Raw genomic sequence first — 22,884 nt, 5'->3', positions numbered from 1 at the left:
ATTCATGTTTGAGTTACTAAGCCACAGGTCATGTTGTTTTTGCTTAAATCAGGTTGATCATATGAAAATCATCCATTATGGAACTTACTGGGTGCTGAAGTGTGTAAAAAATGATGTGTGATAGAAATAATCTTGGTGACAAAAGCCCGATAAATTAAAGATTGAAAAATACACTTTATTCCCCGTGCACAGCCTTCAGGTATTGATGAACTTTTTAATTCTTAACATTGTTTGGGAAAATAGAAGTAATATAGAAGTAATCTATATCAAGATTTAGGAATAAAATTATCAGGAAATCAGTAACTTCTACAGCTTAGTTTAAGTAAGTATTGTTTACTCAGAGTTACTGATAAAAACAATAGGAAATGCTAAAATCAGCTGAGAGTGCATTCTGCTTCTGGTTGCTGTGAACTATTTACTTTTTTAACATTTAAGTATATCAGAATCGAACTTTGTGGCATCTTATCTCACTAATGTGAGATGTCTCCAGACATTTAGGGCTTTCATCTAAGTAGGTTTTGAAGCATTTGGGCATGGAGATATGTTCATATCTCAAGACAGTCTAAGATGCATAGCAATTGAAATTAGATTAAACTCTACTGTAAAAATTCTGTTAAAACATGGAGGTGCAGAAATATTGGTAGGATTAGCAGAAGTAGAATGAGATATTAATGTATCTCATTAAATATCCCTGTTGTTCAGAGAAAGGTCATAGGAAAATATCTATGGATATTAATTTTCATTTCAGTTTTTTTTGCAAAGTATTTTCTGAAACTTATTTTCCTATAATTTTCTTGGACTAAAAAGAGGTGGAAGATGTCAACACTGTATTATAATCTCCAGCATTTGCAGTCTGAGCTAATTAAATTTGGTTTTAAAAAAGTCTTTGTACTGTTATTTTCCTGAGCTAATTTTTATTCATCCTTCTAAATAATATTTTAACTATATTCTAAACCTTACAAGTGTGATTTCCCAGCCAGCTCAGAAAAGTCCTATTTTCTTTTGAGAGGTGGAGGCCCATTACTTCACAGTGTACTCAGTAAGTCTGCTTGATTTATAACTGTTTTGATCTCTGAAGATTCCACCAAGCAGAATCTTTTAAAAAATATGACTGTTTACGTTTGAGTTTGATTTGACCTGTATGGTGCTGGCAGCAGCGTGAATGCTCACTTTTAGCAGACCCTCTGCTTCAGCTTTGTCACTGACTCAGTTTTTCCATTCCAGGGGTGACACATGCTAAGTATCTCTGACTTGTGTAGTTAATTGCAGTATTCAGTGCTTATACTTACCAGTCCAGGTGAATTATGGAGACAAAATTTTTAGCAAAACATCCGAGAGAGAAATAATGTATGATCCCTACCTAAAAAGCAGTAAATTGAAGTGTGCTTTTTAAGCCTGAGTGCACTAAAACTTTTATGTCCCGAAGTTGTGCAGTCTTAGAAGCTTGTTCCTGTTCTGCAAGATCTTTCATTATCCGAAATGAGAGAAACTGACATTAGGGCTGGGTCACATTCTAGTGCCATAGTTCAGTTTTTGATTTTTCTACTCAAAGTGTGCTTTGTGCTTGCAGTGTTTAAAGCACAAAGATTAGTCTGTGGAATTGTGTCATTGACTGTCTTTGGAAGCTTGTGAAGTTTGTGAATTTAAGTTGTTGCTCTTGTCAAAAGTGACATCATTTACATTTTTCTCTCTGGTGTTGTGAGTAATCTTCCTCCCTCTTTTGCTAGTATTGCTGTTGAAAGAAAAGACGTCAGTTCCTTCTGCATGAGGTGAATTATTTCTTTTCAGGACCACCCCGTCAAAATAGCCGTGGAGGTACTGTTCTTGGGCACTTTGTTCAAATTCTGTTTATAAGAAATTTTAATGGAAAGGTTTCCCTCTTCTACCAGTTGTGTATGTTGCATAGTAATGTAACTCTTGGAGGTTTAAGACAAGGGATGTTATGTAAGACATGGGATAAAACATGCATAAAACATGATGTAGTAGCCTGGAGTTAGAGATGAAATTTCCTGAATCTGTTTCTGAGATAGAATGCAGAGGAGCTTGCCATTTGTACTTGGTGTTTGGTCAGAAGAAAATTTGAAGCAAATGTGTGACATTTCAGAGTCTGCATTCATTTTTTGAATTTTTGAAGCCATCCAAAAATGCTCCAGATGCTTTCATTAGGCAGGAATTTAATCTTATTTTCCTTTCTGAAAAAATAGTTGGCATACTGCAATGATTATGGCCTAAAATAATTACATTCATTTGAAGAGACTGAATTATTGACGTTCAAATAAAAGCATACAACTACAATCTTGCTGATTTTGTTATTTCAGAATCTGTTCAATAGTAATTGGTGTTAAGGGATTAATTATCTGAAAATTTGAATGGAAAAAGGTTCCAGTGAAAAGTTTGAATTCAAACTATTTTATAGTTATATTGGCATAGTGTATTTCTCCCAGATAAAATATTTTATGGTGAAAACATTACTTAAGCATCCCTTATGTGGGTGAGTATTACATCATCCCACAGGAAAGACTCTTACTGTTATTGAATTCTATTATGGAATAGAGGTCTGAGAGTGGAGATGCGTTTAGGCAAGAATTTTGTTGTGCATCTTCTCCCAAACTACTTGTCTGTTTTGTTATGCTTGAAAGCACATTTTTAGGACAAATTGAGTGTACTGGATGCTAGTTTATTGTGTGCACATTTTTAATAATGCAAAGTTAGATAGAACAGATTATTAATGTAATATGTATATTCTGGTAAATTTGTACTTATATATTTAATCCCACAGGAGAGCCTGAACTAAATGTGACTCTAAGCATGGTTTTAGGTCAGTCACTGTGGGAGGCGGTAGGTCACTTCTAAGTTTCTATACTTCTCTCTGGCAGGGAAAGTTTGGTCTGATAGAAACTATGCCTTTTCCTGCATGAAATAAGTAGATCATCTGTGATTACTTTGATACTGTGATAGACATGCAATTCTCTTTTAGAGAAAAGATGAAGTTTCTGTGAAAATTGCTGATTTGTAATTCTTAGACATGTTCAGAAAGTTGTAATCTGTGACTAATAATTGCTTGGTTTTGAACTGAGAATTAACATTTAGCAGATTTACAATAGTAAATGGTAGACACAAATTGAAAAAAACACATCTTTCTGTCACATGCATAAAGCCATTTTACCAACCAATATCATCTCTTTGCTGAAATGGTTGATTGCAAGAATGAGAAAGAGGATAAAATTCAGTGAACACAGGAAAGTAGCTGCTGAGAATTCTAATATTGTTCTAACAGCTTTTCACAGGTTGTGGCAGAAATAGCAGACGTGTGCCTGTTCTGTCTAGTTATTAGTTCTGTATGTGGTACTTATTTTGTTAGTAGGGCTTGTGTATGTAGTAGAAGAGCAGGTATGATTTTATGTGCCAACAGCTCCTTGTTACTCTGTCTATGAGAGGTTGGAAGTGGTCTGTTCTAAAAGGGCTTGATTTGATATTTTAGTGCTGGACAAAATCAGTGGCTAACATATACAGAGCTTCAGAAATTAGAGTGAGAAAAAATGTGATTCATCATCCACACTCTACATGCAGGATTATTAATTTAAGTGAACATTCTTATCTTTGCCCTCCTTCTGTGTTGGTTTTAGTACTCTTGTCCATATTGCATAAGTGACAAGATACAGCTCATCCAAAACACACATTTTTTGGTGTACCAATCTATTTCTGATTTTTTTTCTTTGGCGAAGAAATATTATGTAACTAACTCTGGATATTTTTCCTCATCTAACTCCTGCTACAAAGTAGGCCATTCTCCGCTTCTATTCAGCAAGTGCATATGTTTTGTACTAATTCACATTACAAAGTTAAGATAAACTGCTTGGAGGCTGAGTGGCTCAGTGCCTAATTATTACCTACGCATTTTCAGTTAATAGAGACATGAGCAGTATCTTTTCAAATACATACTGAGATGCACCGAAATGTTCAGGGTTTTTATTAAAAAGCAACCTGTTATTTTTCCTGCAGTTGCCTGCCTGAATCACACTAATGTATGATTATATGTTGTTTCAGAAGCAGGATCTTTCTTCATGTTACATTTTGAAAATGACACTCTTACTTGCTTCAGGTCAAAGTCCATCACAGGCTAAAGCACTGCAATATAGCACACTTAAGACAGCTTTTTATTTACAGGAAAAGAATGAAGAGGACATTTATTTTAAAATAGTGTTTTTCCTAAACATGTATAGTAGCACTGATGAACCCATCAAAGTAGTATAACCACAGCTGTAACCCACATGCTGTAGATATGTAAGAGCTGCAAGTATGAACTGTTTTCTAGAAGAATAGCTGTGTTTAAGATAGTACTTGCCAGCATAATTAGGGATGTGAAAGATCAGATTCACTTGGGATAGGAATGTTGGAAAAATAACTCTGAGGGTGCTAATTTATAGCATAAGCTTTATCATTGACTACTTCGGTGTTAATTAGTCTTGGCTAATACAGTCCTATGATGTTGATCCAATATGCTCTTTTTTTTACTATCATTTTACTATCATTAGTAGTAGCATGTTTATTATTTCTGTAAGCTTTAGGGTGCTCTGTAAGCAAGTTGATATCCTTATATGTTGTGTTTAGTTTCAATTTGTGTCATCTCTATTTTTCAGCTTCATTTGGTAACTAAACTAAGTACAAGATACTTGTAAAATTGGCCAACACTCTCACTTAAATGTAGAATGGTCATGTTGTGTAAGGTTAGAGAAAACTCCCTTAGGTCAAAATAACCACCTCTTTTTTAATGTGCAAAAACGGACTATAGGTGTGAATGAGCTAGGTGGCTAATTTGAACAAAGATAATTAGGACTGCATTATGGATTTTCTAAACTACGCTATTGGGCATCACTTTGGTGAGACTGTTGAGATGCATCCTTGAGCTCGGAGAAATAAGTACCTTGCTACTTGTTCATTCAAAGAGCCAACTTCTCATTAGTTCATTATTGATCTCTTAGGCTTAGTAATGAGTTTATTCAACTTTTCCTAATTTTTTTTTCTGCAAAATTTCATTTGCTTTATCTGAAGTAATTTTTTGATTGTATGTAGTCCTATTGTAAACTAATTCTATCAGACTTGTGATCAAGAATTCCCTGTGTACAAGAAATTATATGCAGTGTTATGTAATTGTCGTGGCTCTATTACCTGTCTTTGATCTATACCAACAGCAGCAGTTATGCTCCAAAAGCTTCGTGAAATAGGAGGCAGAAAGTCTTGATAGGTATATATTCTGAAGTTGCTTTCTAGCGGAAGAAAAAATGTAGACAAATACCACCTTTGTATATGTGAACAAAAATTTCTCTTTTAAATCAGATTTGAATTTGCATTTCTCTCACTCCAATTGAAACCAATGAATTCTTTTTGACAGGAAAAAAAAAAAAGTATATATATTTAAAAATTTAGGAGAAATTCATAGAATTCACAGATGCAAAAGATACCCAGCTTCAGGTATCCACTTCAAAATGAAGTCGATTACCTAAGTTTTGAGGAGAAAGACTGAAGTCCTACTCTGTATTCAGCACTTTTTACTGACTTACTTTGGTGGCTTTTTGGATAGAGAGCTGTTCTTTGAACTCCAACCCTGCTGCCTCATTCTCAACAGGCACCTGAACCATAGAGATTTTGCTACTTATATCATATATATGCTTATAAGCATAATATATATATAATATATTATATATGCTTATAAGCATAATATATGCTTATTCTGTTTGTGTGCTTTCCTAGTTACAGTTCATTTCAGAATGATAAAGGGAGGCATCAGCACGACCATTTCTGTTTGTCTGTTTGTTTTTTTTCAGAGAAATTCTGAGACTGTGAAAATATTGTGTCAACTTTGAGGTTCCCAACAGCATCTTAATAAAATATTAACTGTTCAAAACAGACTGATAAACTTTACCTTTTGGAAAAGTACTCAAACTAAGCATAATGACAGTTCTCTAATTAGAAAAGGAATATTCTTATTTGCATGGTTCTCCTGGGAGATGGAAGTAAATTTAAAATATGGAATGTTTTCAGCTGTGTGGCTTGTTTGCTGACTTAGCAAATGCTTGTAAGCTTTCCTAACACTGTGTTTAATGGAAAATGACCAAAATCCTGTTTTTACATTTATTATGATTATTAAGTATCGTTTCTTGTGTGTTAGATCATCACTGCCACTTTTGCAGCTACTCTCAAGTATCTCAGCTTCCTAACTTCTGGCCTTTCACATGGATCTTTAATAGAGTCCATGCTCTCCCATCGGACCCATGAGCTCGGAAATGGATTGGGAGATTCAGTAAATGCAGAAAACTTTATTTTAAAATCTTTTCCTCCCTTTTTCTTCTTAATATTGAAAGTAAACAGCATTCTGGCAGGGGGGTCACCAGCCAGATGATGTAAGGGAATCTTTTCCTGCAAATGAAAGATTTAGCCAGGTGATGCATCTATATATGCATTCTGTTGTACTTGTTTAGGATTAAACATATTTTATTGGAAGATGGAGAATAAAGGCAAGACAGGACTGGGAGTTGCAGGAAACACAAAACTGAGAGTAGAAGAGCAGCAATGAACATAGCTAAGTGTGGAATAGATTATGGAGTCCACAGTCATTTTACTAGCCCCAGTAGCGTTCAGCACTAGGTAAGCAATCTGATTTGTCAATGCTCTGCTCTCCCCAGTGGGTCCTGCGGGAGTGAAAAAGTGAGTCCTCAGTGGTATGAAATCACTTGTCCTTAACTGTTGGAGTTCTGCCACTTCAATGAAGTCTTTGGATTTTATAATAGAAAATTCATACAGCACAGCAGATTTCATTCCCCTTTTCTTGATAAGTGATGTAATGTAAAAGTGATCATGAGATGGCTCAGTCACATATAGACTAATGCCCAAAACTTTTCCCGTGAGAATAGAAAAGATACTGCAATATCCACAATCTCTGAATGTGAGAGTGGCACTTCTACCCCTACTGAGAGAACTTGGAAACTTTATCAATATGTACTTCATAAATATAGATGGAAACGCTAGTAGCATTTTAATTTTCTGGAAGATCTAAAGCATTTAAGTTTAAGTATGCAGTTCAGATGATGTATCTCCACTTGGCAATTGTAAAGTAGACCATCTTTTTAATATTCACTCCAGGGATTTATGAGCAAAATAAAATTAAAGATGTGATTTTAAAATAAGATAGGACAATTCTGAGAGCTGTGCTTTGTAGATGTGCTTGGAAATGTTTGCTTTAATCTACTGAGATAATATTTTAGTACATATAAAATATATTTTAAGAAAATATGATTTAGGACAATGGGCATGCATTTTATGTAAACATGTTTTATCCAATAAACATCAAGTACTATGTTGAACTGATGAATTTATTATCATGGATATAGTATAAATCATGGAAGAAAGGTAACAGAAAGAAGAAATCCAGAAGAGATGAATTGTTTTATATATCAGTGAAGTTTTGTAATGAAGACAGCATTTTTTTATGTGGCTGGGTATAAAAAAATGTGTTGATTTCCAATCCCTGCAGCATAAATAGTATTTCTTCATCAGTCAGCAATATTTTTATTACTGTAATTATACTCAGAGGCAATAGAATTTTAGGCATCTGATTTTATCCGGATGATAATTATATATTTATTACCCAAGTTTTTAATGTTTATTTTGAAACAAGACATTCCTACGCATGCTCGTGCGTGCAGGCACGCTCAGGGCCTTCCAAGAGCTAGAAATGCATACAATATCGAGGAAACACCATGTGTTCAGAATACTTGTTAAATTCATCAAGCTTCTCACTTTTCAACTATGGCTATTTCCTAGCTGGATTGAACGCTTAATTATTGTTAATGGTGTCTGTTCATTATGACATATCGAAGGGTAAAGTGAAGCAACTAGGGAAGCTGTTCTATTTTGCTGCAACTGTCAGATATAAATAGAAGCATCAGTGATGCAGGTTATGTTCTAATTGTGCTGTTTTTTTCCCACTAGCTGGAGATTATCAGCGTCGCTCACTAGAGAAGAAACTAGGATGCAATATTTTTTAGTACAACCAAATAGACAGAAAGAGCTCTAATAAAAATTCCAAGTGGCAGAAAGGAGTTTTAAAGACAGAAAAAATAGTTTTCTCTTCAAAATTCTCATGAAATTGGCTGACCACGCTCCTTAATTTTTGTTTTTCAATCAATTTTTTGTTTTGGAATCAAAATTAGTGTCAAGTTAGCAAATATTTAGAGTCTTCAGATGAAGCATTTAAAATTTTTTAACTGTCCTCACTGAAAACAAGATGCAATGATGAGTAACAGTTCTTGAAACTCAAGTTAAGTTAATTTGCAAATCTTTACACAGACACTCTCTCAGAAATGTAGTAGCTTAGGGCAAGTGTCTGCAGGAGTGAAATGCATGCAGATTCTCAGCTTTAATTCACAAGATCTTAGTGTGATTCTGCATTTTTCTCCAACAGTGTTTTATAGCTTTTAAGTTTATTTTGCCTATCTACTAATTTTGTTCCTCTCAGAGGTTTTTAACTGTTTATTCTATGTCTTTATTCTGCCCGTAATCTGTGATAGATATTTCTTCTATTTAGCTTTTTATATACGCTACTGGAATTGTTATTGCTTTCATTGCAAGTGAATGATATTTATGAGATAGTTGTAGAGTGATTTATCTCTTTTCAAGTATCATCAAGCTATTAGGTTTAGAAAGTATTCATATTCCTTTCTCTGCATCGGTGATTGATGACAGGACCACTGAAGCTGTGCTCTGTGTGGGGGAATGCTGTGTCTGGCCAGATCTGAAGATACAAATCTTGGGCTCTATTATCTTTTGTTAAAAGACATGGGAGGAGTGAACACAAATGATCAGATTTGGAAGAAAGAAAAAGTGGTGGGAATTCTTCATCTTGAGCTTGAAATAGAGGAAGTGTTTTATATTGTGCTGAATCTTAGGCTGAGAAGTTTATTTTTTAAGGTTTTCTTGTTTCTTTTAAATGTATTAGTTAGATATATTGCATAATTTTGATATATTGCAATCGTAGTCTTTAAAGAAAACATTTGAAATTCTGTTCTCTTCTGTAGCATGCAGAGTAATTGTGCAGTATTTCAGAATTTTGATACTTTATACTAGTATGCATGAGTGTATGTAAACCATGTGACTTTCAGTCAATTATGTGGAAGAAAGCTAAATTCAGTTAGACTGGATAGGAGCTTGGAACATAGGAGAGTGAAGGGTTTGTCTCTGTGTATGGCTGGGAGAAGCAGTGTGTTTAGTCAGTGTTAAGATCCATGTTGCTGTAGTAATTGTACACTAGTATTTCAAGAAGCTTGTCTGTGCATAGCTCTAGTAAAGCTGTGATGTGTTAGAGCTTATTTTAAGGAGTTTGATTCATTTAGTGAAGAAGAAATAAAACCTTAGAGCAAAAGTAATGAGTTTTGAAAAGAATTGTGTAACTGAGGAAAAAGAACTACTTAATGTCTAAATTCAGTGCTGTACTAAAACACAAAGATGAAAGGTAACAAACCAACCTGTGATTTCATTTTCACTAATTTCATTTCATTAATATTTTAAAAGCTCTGTCAATTTGTGAATGGCAGTGAGCGTCATATCCGTTCTTTCAGCAGCAAGAGTTTGGAATAGAGGACCATGGATATTTCCTCTAGTTGTATGTTTCTGTTGAAGAAAATGAATCCCTAACAGCTACTCAATTACAAAAGTGATTGTGCCAGACTTCACAGAGTATGCACGTTAAAAAGTGTTTCTCAGTTACTGAAAAAGATGTTCAGTGGAGACCTAATTATTATCTGAGATGCTAAGGGAAAAAAATGCAGTGTCAATTAACAAAATTCTGCAGCGATGCTGATATATTCTCTTCAAAAGGAAAACCTTTTGAACACAGGTTGATGATGCTGCAAAAATGAGATTAACAAAGTAAAACTCTTAATTTGGAAGACAGTAGAGAGTCTGTCATTAATATTAACAACGTTTTGCAAGATGATAAAAATGAATTAAAGCAATGATGGGACTATTCTCCTTTAAAATTGTGAAGATTATAAAATTCCAACTGCATTGAACTAAATGTGTAGATTTGCTGAAAAGCATAAGCAGCACATATTCCTGTAGGAATTCTCTATTCATTTTTACTGCAAACTTCTAGTTTTAGAACAAGATAACTAGTATGGTATATCGTAGAGAGTCAGTCATAATGGTATTTCATAGTATGGCAATGTCATGAAGCAAGCTGGTGGCAGAAGGCTGTGACTGTGTCTCTGCCTCAGAAGTTCTGTGCACACCGTATCTGCCATCTCATGTCCAAAGATATTTCTGGCACCTCCAGATGATGAGACAAAGCAGGAGTGCTGGTAGAGGCTGCTAGAAGTTGTATTACGTATTTCTTCCTCCCCAGACTGAAGTGCCTCCAAGAAGCCTAAAGTCAGTTCATCTGGAGTGGTATCCTCATGGAGTAACAACCATGGCTGGAAAAGTAGCACTGCAATTCCTTCCATATTTGTCATTGACAAAACAGTATTGCAAAGACTTGAGAGGAGGCTCCTGAGAGCATCATGGTGGCACTTCTGTGCAAGCAAAGACAGAAAGATGCAGAGCAGAAATAGAAAGAGAAACAAAAATAAGTCTTTGACTCCAGATGCAAGGCCTATAAGGGAAACATATGTCACTGCCTAGCATTGTATGTGACAGTCAAGAGGGTGATGTGGTTCCTCTGAGAGTATCCAAGTGAAATACCTGCTGGAAATCAAAGATTTGTAGGATGGCTTTCCTCTGAACTGCTGAAGTAAGAATGCTTGATCTGGGGCTCAGATTTGAAGTGGTCTGAATTATAATTCCCAAAATCTGCAGTGTATGACTGCAGGGTCCTCAGCAGCAACTGCTTTGTTTTATTGACCTGTTCCTGTTCTGGTGACCTATTTAGTGAAGACATCTGGCTTTAGGAAGCTGCAAGAGGTATTCTTTTTCTGTCAAAATATCCATCCAAATCTTTTGATACATGGGCTTCATGTACACGTGAGTTTCATGCACTCATGGCTCTCCTGCCTTGAAAAGCAGCAGCATTGTCCTTCTGGTAGGCAAATGGACCCTTTCCATTGTTCCATTCAGCAGTGAAACCACCTATTACCTTCTATTATTTACTCTGAATTATACTCATTTCCTTTTCTGTCTCATCTTCACTCAGAAATTCCCACCGAACTGCTGTGCCTCTGGGCTACTGGTACTGAGTAGAGGGGAGCTGGAATGAACTGTGTTTGGATAAGTGAAACCTAAAAAGCTTTGATCCTGCTAGTACAGAGGTTGTTCCTGGGAGAAGACATCTTTCAGTCCAGTAAAAATCATCAAATTTTAGAATGGCTTCTATTGGAAGGGACCTTAAAGATTATTCAGGTCCAACTCCCCTGCTGTGGACAGGGTTGCCACCTACTAGGTCAGTCTGCCCAGGGCCCCATCCAGTCCTGGCTTTGAGTACCTTGAGCACCTTTAGGAATGGGGCATCCACAGCTTCTCTGGGCAACCTGCTCCAGAGCTTCACCAGTAAACACCATATCTGTTAGTTCTTTTGCCCTCCATGCCCCTCACGGATGTGGTCTCACTCCCGTGAAAGCATTTGGTGTTCAGTTACTCTTGCAAGGGATGCTGTGCCAGATGGAAGGATTTGTGAAATGGATCCTTCTCTCTCTTGCTAGTAGTTATTTTGGAATGGAAAGCAAAACACACTGTAAAAGAAAACAGGGTTAAACACATTGCATAGTGTATCTTTTAGCTAATTTTCTATTTTGCTAATTGATGAACTGTTTGAGTCAAGCTTTTTATAATGTAAGAAATAACTGCCAGCTCTTCTTTTGTTTCTTCTTTTTTTTTTTTTATTGCTTCGAGCAAATATTTTATTTTGATATTTAAATAATTGGCAACAGAAAGTTGCCAGTTACTAGAAAATTTGCAGCAGTGAATCATCAACTCAGGCATTCATTTATTAGGAGGCGAAGGGAACTGTTAAATATCTCCAGATGTTATTTTGTTCATGTCCTTCAACTAAAGAAAATATCATCAGTGCTAAATTCTGAGCAGGCTGGCCTGAACAGGTAGTATTGCTCAAATATTGATAATTAGAAATACTTCCTGACATTTCCCAAAGTGTACTGAGTGCTCTCCACTGTGTACACGTGGTACCTGGAGACATTCTACAGCATACCTAGGAGTAGCGCAATCCAGAGCAGAGCTGGGGCTGTTTCTGCACTGCTCACATTGCAAGCTGAGCCAATCAGCCAGGACAGACCCAAGCTGCCTTTTGGGTGTCTATGGTGTGGTTGCTAGGACAGGAGGGCAGCAATTTTGAATAGCTTTATACAGTGTTTTTGATTCTAATACTCAGATGTCATTAAATGCTTTTCTTTTAACTTTAAATACCTTTCTCACAATATATACGAGCTAAGTGATTGTTGCCTTTCTAATTTAATGAGCATTTATAAGCCTCATCTGTGAATAGTCCAATCTATCAGGCATTTGTTAAATAGCATCTCCATAAAAGCCTCCTAAACTTTGAGTTTCAGTCTATCACACTGAAAATTTAGCTAAAACTTCATTATAATGGGGACTGCAGTCTACGGTCAAGGCTGTAGTAAGTTTGTCAATGTTTACCTTAACTTTACTAGCAAAGCTGAACATTACGTGTGCCATTGTTTAGAGAGCACTGCTCAGAATTTTAAAATGCATCGAGTAGTAAGAGCAACTTTGGGACCTTGAGCTTGATCCCATACCTTCAGCAATGTATGATCAATTGAAAACTGTGTAACAGTGGTATAATGCTAGTTTTAAATCTAGTCAGAACAAGATTTACTTCTGGAATATTAAGTTTTTACCACAGTGTTGTGTGCAGATACCTTACAAAGTATTCCTGTGCCCAGATCAAGCACACTGCCAACTATTTCAGGAAAGCTAAAGTGTTATTTTGTGTTGAATGCCAGCTTGCAGCGGGAGCTGCTAGCTCCAACATCATTGGGACTTATTGCTCCATCCCAACAGCATCTGAAACAACATTATTGGGAGTATATGATGTTTACATGATCACAGATAGAAAAAACTAATTGGGGCAACATTAACGTCTTTGTGTGGTAATACAGAATGAGATTACCAAAGGCTGATTGTTCACTGACATACTGTATTTCCAATGATTTACACTGAACATATCATGTTTAAATAACATATGTGCCTCAATTTAAACAAGTAGGACTGTGCTTGATGTGAAATGTCAGAGTTTAAAAAATTTCTGTATATTTTTAGTCTACAGATTTTGGAACTATAATAGAACAGAATGTAATTGTAAAAATACAAAATTTTATCTAAGAATGCTCCTTTTTGGATATAACGAAACACTGCGTATCTAAATTTATCACTTTGTTTTGTGGGACTTTCCTTGTGACAGTGAAATGCCCTTGGAAGTAGGTAGACTGGCATACAGTGTTTCCTTACATTTGCACAATACACAAAATTTCAGAATGTAAAAATTAAATAGAAGACAATTGAAGACTGTAAGAAAAGTCTTTAAGAAAATGTGTTACTTACCTTTAGCACTTTTGCCCTAAATAAGTAAAGACCCAAAAGTAAATTGAAAACAAACCTGCAAGACGTGAAGTGAGTTGAGGAAGATAATAAACTTCCTTCTGTGAGAAGCTGTCATAATTCTTCAGAGGTAAAATAAAAAAAACCTCTCTTTTTAGGTATAATTTGTAACAATTTAAATCTATCGAGTTATCTTGTAGTTCTCAGTGCATGGGGAGACAGCCAATGCAAGTACAGAGCTACATAGTTTATTAACAATATTTTTTTGTAATACATTGTTTCAATGACAATTCAAGTAATAATTTCACAAATTATCTTTCATTACCAAAATCAGATTAGGTTGCAATTTATGAAACATAAAAATCCATGAGTCTTCATTTAGTGTCTTTCTGCTTATATATCACATCAAGTTATTTTCTCCTTTAGAGAAGATTTTTTTAAATGCTTTTTTTTTTTTAAAAAATGTCTCCCACACAAGAATTTTTCTCAGGTAAATTATTTTGCATCTGCAGCAGATGCAAAATGCTGTATGGAATGTGAAATGAAACAGAACACATTCCTTTCCATGCTACATTTGCCTGATAGGGACATCCAACTATAATGCTCAAACAAGTTGTTGGCTCCTGATCTTAAATCACTTTATAGGAAAGAAGAGATTCTTTTATGACTGTAAAGGGAGTGAAGGAGAAACAGAAATCCTGATTTTGATAACAGTTTTTGCATGTATTGTTGTGTTGGAGTAAGCCAGACAGGTTAGAGAAATCACACAGAGATTTAGCAGGTTTTAGGCCTAGAGATTCTACTTTTTAGCAGTCTGGTGCCTAAGTAGAATAAAAGCTGATATAATCCTGAGGCATTGTTCAGAAAACATTCAAGACAAAAGCAGCAAGTGATTGCTGGGCTTTATAGTTCAGTGAGCCAGATTGTTAGAAAGCAAGCAGAAATAGCAAAAGCGTAGTTATTTCTATCTGTAAATATGCATATTTTTCTATGGCTAGTGCCAGACACTTAACATAAAGCTGATTCACTCTGTTGAATGTTTAGCTTCATTGAGTGTTTCGATTGCACAACTAAAGTAGCCTATGCAATTAGAGGTTTTTGGAGAAAAACAAAACAAATAAGCATTAAAAAGAATAGCAAACAATGAACTCTGCTCCAAAAGTAATGTTCCCATTTTATTGTGTCAGCCCATACTGTCAGAAGCAGATTTTAGTGGTATGGAAGTAGAGTTTGAACATTCCCACCAGTATTCCTTTATGTTTTGTTGCTATGTGACAGATGGCAGCTGACGAGCAGTCTGACAAAATGGTGTCTGACATGAAAGTGTGTATGAAGCAAAGGTGTGCAGTTGAAATCCTTAATATGGAAAAATTTGTACCCATTGACATTCATCAGCAGTTGAGCACTTAAAGAGACCAAACACTGGATGTGAGTGCAGTGAAAGTTGGACTGCATGGACAACATTTTCCTAACAGTAATGCCATCATAGCTGCTGTGAAACGGTGGGTCGTTTCTGCTGGTGCAGATTTATATGAGTGCAGCATGCAGGCTCTTGCTGGCAAGAATGCAGAGCTCATGGTGGTGACTGTCAAAAAAGAGTATTCTGTAGCTGAGGATTTGCTCTATCAAATGGTGTTATTGTGCTGTTTGTATCTGTTGTAGTTTCCATGGAAATAAATAGGAGGCATTACTTTCAGAGTAACATTTTGTAGCACCTAGCAAAGTCGTCTTTAGATTTAACGATTCAGAGACTGGCTTTTAACTGAATCCATGTGAATACACATCTTGGATTTTGATCTTTTGATCACAAATTAGTACTGTTTTGTAATTTTAAGCTTTTTGAAATGTTATTTTCAGCGGAATCTCATAATTATGCAGCATTTTTGGTTTCTAATGTTTATGAGATTAATAGCTGTTTTTATCTGATTTTTGTAATTCTGTTTTTATCTGTTTTTGTTTGTCTATTATGTTAAAAAATTGAAAGCAAACTGATAGCAATTGCCTTTCCAAATAGCTTCAGCTCTCCTGATAAAATTAGTGTGCTGGAGTTGGTGTGCAATGAGATCATTCACAAATAAATATTTGGCCTTGTTTTCTTTATTTCTGAGTTTATTTTTTATTTTATATCTGTAATATAATCCAGGCATTTCTGCTCAAAACAATACTTCTTGTGTGGTAAAACTCAGCAGGTATTTAGTCTCATGCCTACTAGAGGCAATTTTTAATTGTCTTGAAATACAATGCTTGTCATAACCTATTAAAGTTTATGTATCATCTATTGTGTAAATACAGTATTGGTTCCTTGGTCGTGGTAGAAAGGACCACTGTAATGTTAAACTCTTGGGCTTAGAAAATCATATGACCCATGGCAACTTTCTCAGAACATTATCAATTAAACATATTAAAGGATTGCTTGACTAACTTTAGAGGAGCTTTAGAGCTCCTGGTATTTACTGATGGCAGATCATGAATTACGCGGCTGTTTTAGCCACTGCATGTATTTACTCAATACAATTACTTCAACAGGCTGAAGAAATAAGGATTCTTATACAAAGCTCTTTAAATTCTTTACTTCCCTAAATGAATTCTAATTACACAGAGTGGTCTAGAAATATTTTTGGATGGATGATTTTGGCCTAATTACATTTTTTTCTCATGAATCAGTCTGCATTTTAAAATATGTTCTTCCCAATAATGGATTTGAATTTTTAAAATAAAAGACTTCCTGATTAATGGTAAATGCTAATGCAAAGCTATTCATATTTATTGATATTTATGATATACGAATGAAAACCACAATTTTTTTCTACCACTTTATACAACCACAGGTATTCTTTTGTGTTTATTTTAACAAATTCTAGTGAATGTTGATCTTATTTAGTCATAGAATCATTTGAGTTGGAAAGGACATTTAAAGGCCATCTAGTCCAACTTCCCTAGAGTGAACAGGGGCACCTACAGCTAGGTCAGGTTGCACAGAGCCCAGTCCAGCCTGACCTTGAAAGTCTCCAGGGATGGGGCATCCACCACTTCTCTGGGCAATCTTTTCCAGTGCCTCACCACCATTATTGTAAAATACTTTTTCCTTATATCCAATCTAAATCTCCCCTGTTTTAGTTTGAAATCTCTTCCCCTAGTCCTGTCACAACAGATCTTGTGAAAAAGTCTGTCCCCTTCTTTCTTAGTGCCCTCTTTAGATACTGAAAGGCCACTACCAGATCTCCCTAGAGCCTTCTCTTTTCCAGGCTGAACAGCCCCAGGTCTCTCAGAAGTTTTTCTCTAGCATATGTTTCTATTACAGTTTGTGTAAAAATATTTGCTGCGGCATCAAGATTATAAGACAAAGGAAATAACTGAGGCTTGAAGACAAGAATACTTTATCACAAGAAGATTAGGTTTAAAAAAAATCAGGAAATCTTTTCTGCTAGTGTCAGATTTGCTTAAAGGAAAGGATACATGGAAACCAGTTGGAAAAAGCAGTAACTAAGAGAATGTGGGTTTTTAAGGCCCGTCATTGGATTGAAGCTGGTCTCATGTAAAAGACAACTTGTGTTTTGTTAATGAACCTTGAAGAGAATGCATGACTCTCTTACAGTTGTTGGACTGGAACGGTGTTTGAGCCTTTGAAAGGGTACTCAGTAGCAAAAGTTCTCACAAAAGTCCCTAAAGTGTAAACTTCTAGACAATAACAGCAAGTTAACCTTTGTAGTTAATGTGAAGGAGACGTTTAGACTGAGAACACTGGGAGTGTTAAAAGACAAGGCTGTGGCATGTACATAACACTGTAGACACAGTTCTGCTTACTGAATAGACAGTGGATTTATGGAACTAGAGCATACAGCGTAAATGCTGAGGCTGAGTGGGAGCGAGGAATTCAGTTCGTTGAAGATAAAAGAGATACTGAGTAAAAAAAGGAATTAGTGGGAATGGAGTTTGAGATTGCTTCTTTTGTTCGGAGGAAACTTTTAAATGGCCACAAAGAACCAAACCACACGTTCATCTGATCAGTACAGGCTGAGGAGATGAACAGTGTGAAATAATTGCTTGTCTATAAAGATGCGCGAAGTTAAAAATGCAACTGTGAAAGTGGAAGCAAATACTGAAGCTGGAAGGAAAAAAAAGTGAGGAAAAGAGAAAAAGTTTTTGCTTTCTAGCTGAAGCACCCAGAAGTTTGTTCTTACTAAATGCCTTATTTACTTGAGCAGCTAAACTAGTTTTTAAATACAGATAAGGCTCAAAGAAAGCTGCATTCCTTTTCCCTTTAAACAGACAAAGCTGTATCATTGCGATTCTATGAGCTGAGCTCATACAGTGCTTGTTCAGAATTATATTGCGGAAGCTACCTGTGCCATTCAGTGTTCTCATTTGAGCAACTCTACCATTTCATGAGAGTTATTTCTTCTGAGGATACAAATAAAAATACAAGAACCTAACGAAATTAAGCTACTATGTCTCCCTTAAACATAAATTGTCATTGCAATACTTTTTTTTTTCTTTAATGAAAGCACTGACTTTTAAAAAACAATTTAAGAACCCTCTGTAGTCTTAAAACTTACATCCAAGATCTATAATGGTTAACTGCAGTCAAAATTGCTATCAGGATGAAAACAGTTATTCTACTTTGCTTTCATTTTTGACAGTTATTTTTAGAAAATAGTTTAAAAATTTTGCTGAGCTCTCTGAACTATTTGTAAGACTGCTTTTAATATTATTACAAGCTCATATTTGAAAAAATGCTTTGGAGATCCTGCAAGTGAATTTTACAGATATTTATTTAATGTCCCGTATGTGTTCTTGCATCATTTGTAAATAATGACAGTAGTATTATTTAGTTTTATTATTTAGTATTATGTTATTTATATTATTTAGCTGAATATCTATCTTCTAAGGAATGCCATAAAATAAAAGCACTCCGCATGCAGGCAGTCTACAAGGCACTGATATTGCCTCTTTTAGTCTTCTGTCTTGAAGAATTGCAATCACATTTTTTTTACGAGGAAGATGAATGCCCTTCACTATGGAAGTAGCGCAGATGATCCAGATTTTAAAGTGAGGAGTGAGTAATGTGAGTGATGTGGCAACATCATGTTTAGTCATGCCCATACAAACTTTAATAAAGTTCCTTAATCAAATGCCTATCATGAGAAAGTATGAGAGAGATCTGAACTTATCTTTACAGACAGTCAAAGACATATTTGAAGTTGCAAGTATGCACAAGATGGTCTTAGGACGTTTTGAAAGGAAGCTTTGGTAATAATTTAATTGAAAATCTTGAAGGTGGTAAAGCAGACTGTTCTGTAATGCAACTTAAGATGCCAGATACCTGAAGGACAACCTTGAGTGCTTATCTCATAAAAAGAGATGTGTTCATAACTGCCAAAATATTTCATCTCTTTAATTTTTAATAAAGCATCTTAGTTATGGAGTACCATTAATTCTTATGCTAAAGCAACACAGGTTGTGTTCCTTTATGTCTTTAAGCAGAGATAAGGAATTGCGAGACTGGCTTTAAAATAGCTTTTTTCTTTTCTCTTTCTTTCCTCTCTTTCTTTCCTCTTTCTCTTTCCTCTCTTTCTTCTTCTCATTGTTATTTTCTTACACATTCCATATTGGGATTCAGTTCATATCCCTACACCTGAGCAGAAGCCAGGAAGAGAAAATAGAGGTGAAGCACAGAATCACAGAATGGCCAGGGTTGGAAGGGACTTCAAGGATCATGAATCTCAAACCACTCGCCCCCAAGCCCCCCCCTCGCCCCGCCATCAACCTCCCCATTTAATACTAGACCAGGTTGCCCAGGGCCCCATCCAACTTGGCCTTGAACACCTCCAGGGACGGGGCACCACAACCTCTCTGGGCAGCCTGTTTCAGCACCTTACCATTCTCACAGTAAAGAATTTCCCCCTGACATCTAATCTAAATCTTCCCTCCTTTAACTTAAAACCATTTTCCCTTGTCCTGCAATTATCAACTGTTGTAAAGAGTTGATTCCCCTCCTGTTTGTAGGCTCCCTTTAGGTACCGAGAGGCTGCAATTAGCCTTCTTTTCTCCAGGCTGAACAAGCGCAGCTCCTTCAGCCTGTCTTCATAGGGAGGTGCTCCAGTCCCCTGATCATCTTTGTGGCTCTCCTCTGGACCCTCTCCACCAGCTCTCTGTCTTTCTTGTAGTGGGGGCTCCAGACCTGGACACAGTACTCCAGATGGGGCATCACAAGGGCAGAATAGAGAGGGACAATCATCTCCCTGAATGAGATGAGACATGAGTCATATCTAAAGGTCACTTGAATATTCTCAAAGAAATAGAATTTGAGTACCGAGTTGAAATACATGGGGTGGATATTCAGTTCTGTGTGTTAATATATAATTGAAGAATGTTTTCAAATTTCAGTGTGTAACTTAAAAATGAAGTTTTTTAAGTCCCTCTAATAATGATGAGATGATGCAGCTTGAGAATCTCTTGCAAGCAACTTGCTAGATTCAGTAAGAACATCACAAGGGAAATCTGCTGATCAGTGAACTTTTGGATAGCCAGTCCTTCTCACTGTGTCTCACTAGTAAAAGCTGTCATTTGAGTTACTGTAAAGCTGCTTTTAAACTGATCTCTCAGAATTTCAGAAGCGATTACATATTAGGTTTTCTAGATCAAAATGTGAAGTCTAAAGTTGAGTTTTAGTCTCTGTAAAGTCCCTGGGCTGCTAGCAGTGTAGTTCCTTTGGTTTATTTTTCTGTAACTGAAAAATGGAATGTGGCTTTTACCCCACTGAACTGATGTTATCATCTGAAAAGTTTGGATGCCGCAAGGCTGGGATGTGAACAATAGTGCAGCACATGTGTACGCATACTTTGACCCTCAGAATCTCTTGGTTTTTGTTTCTTCCCCTGAGGAGAAGTTTTAACTTTGTTTTTTAATAGGCTATAGAGTTTTTTTCTTCTGAATCATCTCAAATTAATTATCTGTAATCAAGAGAAATGTTTCCAATCAGTAGTTACCGCAGCCATGAGCTTGCATTTCAGATTATTCGCACTCTGGAGAGTTGTAGAATGAAGATTTTAATGACTGAACAGAACACTTACACTGAATCATGCCCCTGCTTCTTTGGAGGCTGGATATCTATTATGGGTTATTTTCTGTATGAATTTGGCACCTAGAGGAGGAGGAAAAATGTGCTTTCAACTGAGTGAATGGGAAAAATGCTTAGATTTCCTCTGCGCTGTTTTTCAGCACTCTCCAGGGATTCAACTGCATCACTCATTCTTTCTGAGGACTTTTCCATTTTGTTACAGTTACAGCAATTAAAAGTTGCCCAGTCTTTCTTTATATCTCTATTAACCACAGTCACAAACAGTATGTTACAAATTATATAAACCCCCATCCTGCATATTTGTAGGCAGAAGTTTTATTATCTGCGATAGCTAAAGCATTTACTGTGTTGTGCTACGTATTAGCAACTTATATGTTTGCAAACTATTGCGTTATTTTTTTTTTTCTTGAAATAAAGTACAAAGAATCTATGTTTTCAATATTACGAGGGGGAGAAAGGAAAAGCCTATTAATTTGAAATGCGCTGTGTTAACTTTGCCATAAAATATGTACTTCTCGCTCTTATTAGAAATTAATATGAAGAAGTGTTGTGTTGCTTTCTCTCTCCCTATTAGGTGTTTTTTGTCAGTAAGGATGGCATAGTGCTGTAACAGTGATGGGAAGCATTCAGATATGTGATGTTTACTTGTGGGATGCCTTGTCCCTGGAGACACTCAAGGTCAGGCTAAACTGGGCTCTGGGCAACCTAATCTAGCAGTATGTGTCCCTGTTCATTGCAGGGGAGTTGAACTAGATGGTCTTTAAACATGCCTTCAACTGATATGAGTCTATGATTCTGTGATTATAATTTTGTGATTACGCTGCTAAAGGAACAGACTTTGGATGAAATGTACTGGGTTATCCTAACAGAAAGTCAAGAAGAAAAGTCAGGGGTCCAAATTATCTGAAATTGCAATTTATCTAGAGGTATTTTCTTTTATTCTAGTATTATGATGTACTTATTACTGCGTTATTCCTGTAATAGTATGTTTCTTTTCTCTCAGTGGTAGCATAATTACTGAGAAAAAGGTAAAGGATGATGAGTATGAAAATGAATCACGCATTAGAAAATGTCTGGAACATTTTTGTATTTTAATTCAAGTAACATAATATCACTCTGTGCCTTCAAAAGTACATAGGAAAGGAAGAACTTTCCACGGAATTGCCTTAGGATAGTTAGGAAGAAAGGGAAAAATATTTTAATGTGGACTACTGAAGTATTGAAATATAAGCATTGCTCAACTTAAAGGAAAAGCTCTCCAAAGAACGAAGTGTCAGACACTTGCTTTCACCTCTGCTGTTTCTTCTGCCTTTTCTCCTAGCTTGTTCCCCAACACTTCTCTCAGCTTTTTCTACACCTACATTTTTTGCTTTCCTACATGCTGCTGACTTCCTATAGCTTCCCTAGGGCTGCTCATCGAGTGACGCTGAGTGTAGAAATGCTGTATTTCTCGGCTTATAATAGGATAAAAATGGCTTTAAAGTCTGCTTAAACTCTGCTTTTGCTCTGTTACTACCCCATCTGTCAAATCCATTCATACATGATGCAGTTACTCCAGTCTTGGTTGGTGGCTGGTGCATTCCAACAGCATGCAAGTGATTTGCATGAACCGTTTCTCTGTATGCATGTGTGATGGGTCTGCTATGTATGCCTGGTCACCTGCAGAACTCATTGCCACAGACTATCAAAATATATATTTACTGACTCTTGCAGTGCAACAGGCAGCAGAAGATCTGCCACATACACAGAAGGAAAGGCTGTCATATGTTGCTGCTGCTGTGAGGAAGAGCTGCATGTCACTCCCACGTTAATTTGTTAGTGCTATTGGATTGTTCCAGAGCTTGCTGGAAACCAGAAGAAAGACTTGGCTAGTCAATATCACACAGCTTTTCAGCAGCTTAAAATGGTGATTGTCACAGGAGAATGCCAGTTTTCTGTGCACTAGGAGCATTTCATTTTTCTTGTGATGATAGTAAGAAGCAATTATCCCTTTCTCCTAAAAACTCTTATGGTCTGTTTTACAAGGTTACCAGAGTGATATCTCACAGGACATGTTAGGTAGAAGAGTAACATTCATTAACATTAATACGTTTCATATTATATCTTCTTTGGTGTCATACTGTGTTGAGAGACCACCTCTAAGAAACCTCAGACACGTAATATACTTCCAAGTTTGCAGAGAACCACATGTGCTAAATGACTTATTTTTCTCCCAGTACATACAAGTGGCAAAATTGGCT

General features: G+C 36.2%; 1 protein-coding gene across 14 annotated transcripts in view; it reads left to right on the top strand.

Moving 5' to 3' along the window:
• Nucleotides 1-22,884, top strand: part of CRPPA (CDP-L-ribitol pyrophosphorylase A) — a 113,922-nt gene that overhangs the window by 69,004 nt on the left and 22,034 nt on the right. Inside the window, exon 10 of one of the 14 annotated variants that reach the window (XR_014883862.1) lies at nucleotides 21,219-21,322. The exons of 11 other annotated variants lie outside the window; for them this stretch is intronic. Coding sequence is in view for 2 of the 3 variants with exons in the window: in XM_085226130.1 (XP_085082256.1) it covers nucleotides 10,400-10,549 (150 nt within the window). In the remaining variant the exon portion in view is untranslated. Of the gene's footprint in view, nucleotides 1-52; nucleotides 198-10,399; nucleotides 14,018-21,218; nucleotides 21,323-22,884 lie in introns of those variants that run through there. 2 more of the 14 variants (XM_085226130.1, XM_085226125.1) reach the window with 2 other exon arrangements.

The sequence above is a fragment of the Meleagris gallopavo genome, chromosome 6 (genome assembly GCF_905368555.1).
Source record: "Meleagris gallopavo chromosome 6, MGAL_WU_HG_1.1, whole genome shotgun sequence".
NCBI lineage: Eukaryota > Metazoa > Chordata > Aves > Galliformes > Phasianidae > Meleagris > Meleagris gallopavo.
This window is presented reverse-complemented; position numbering and strand designations above follow the sequence as displayed.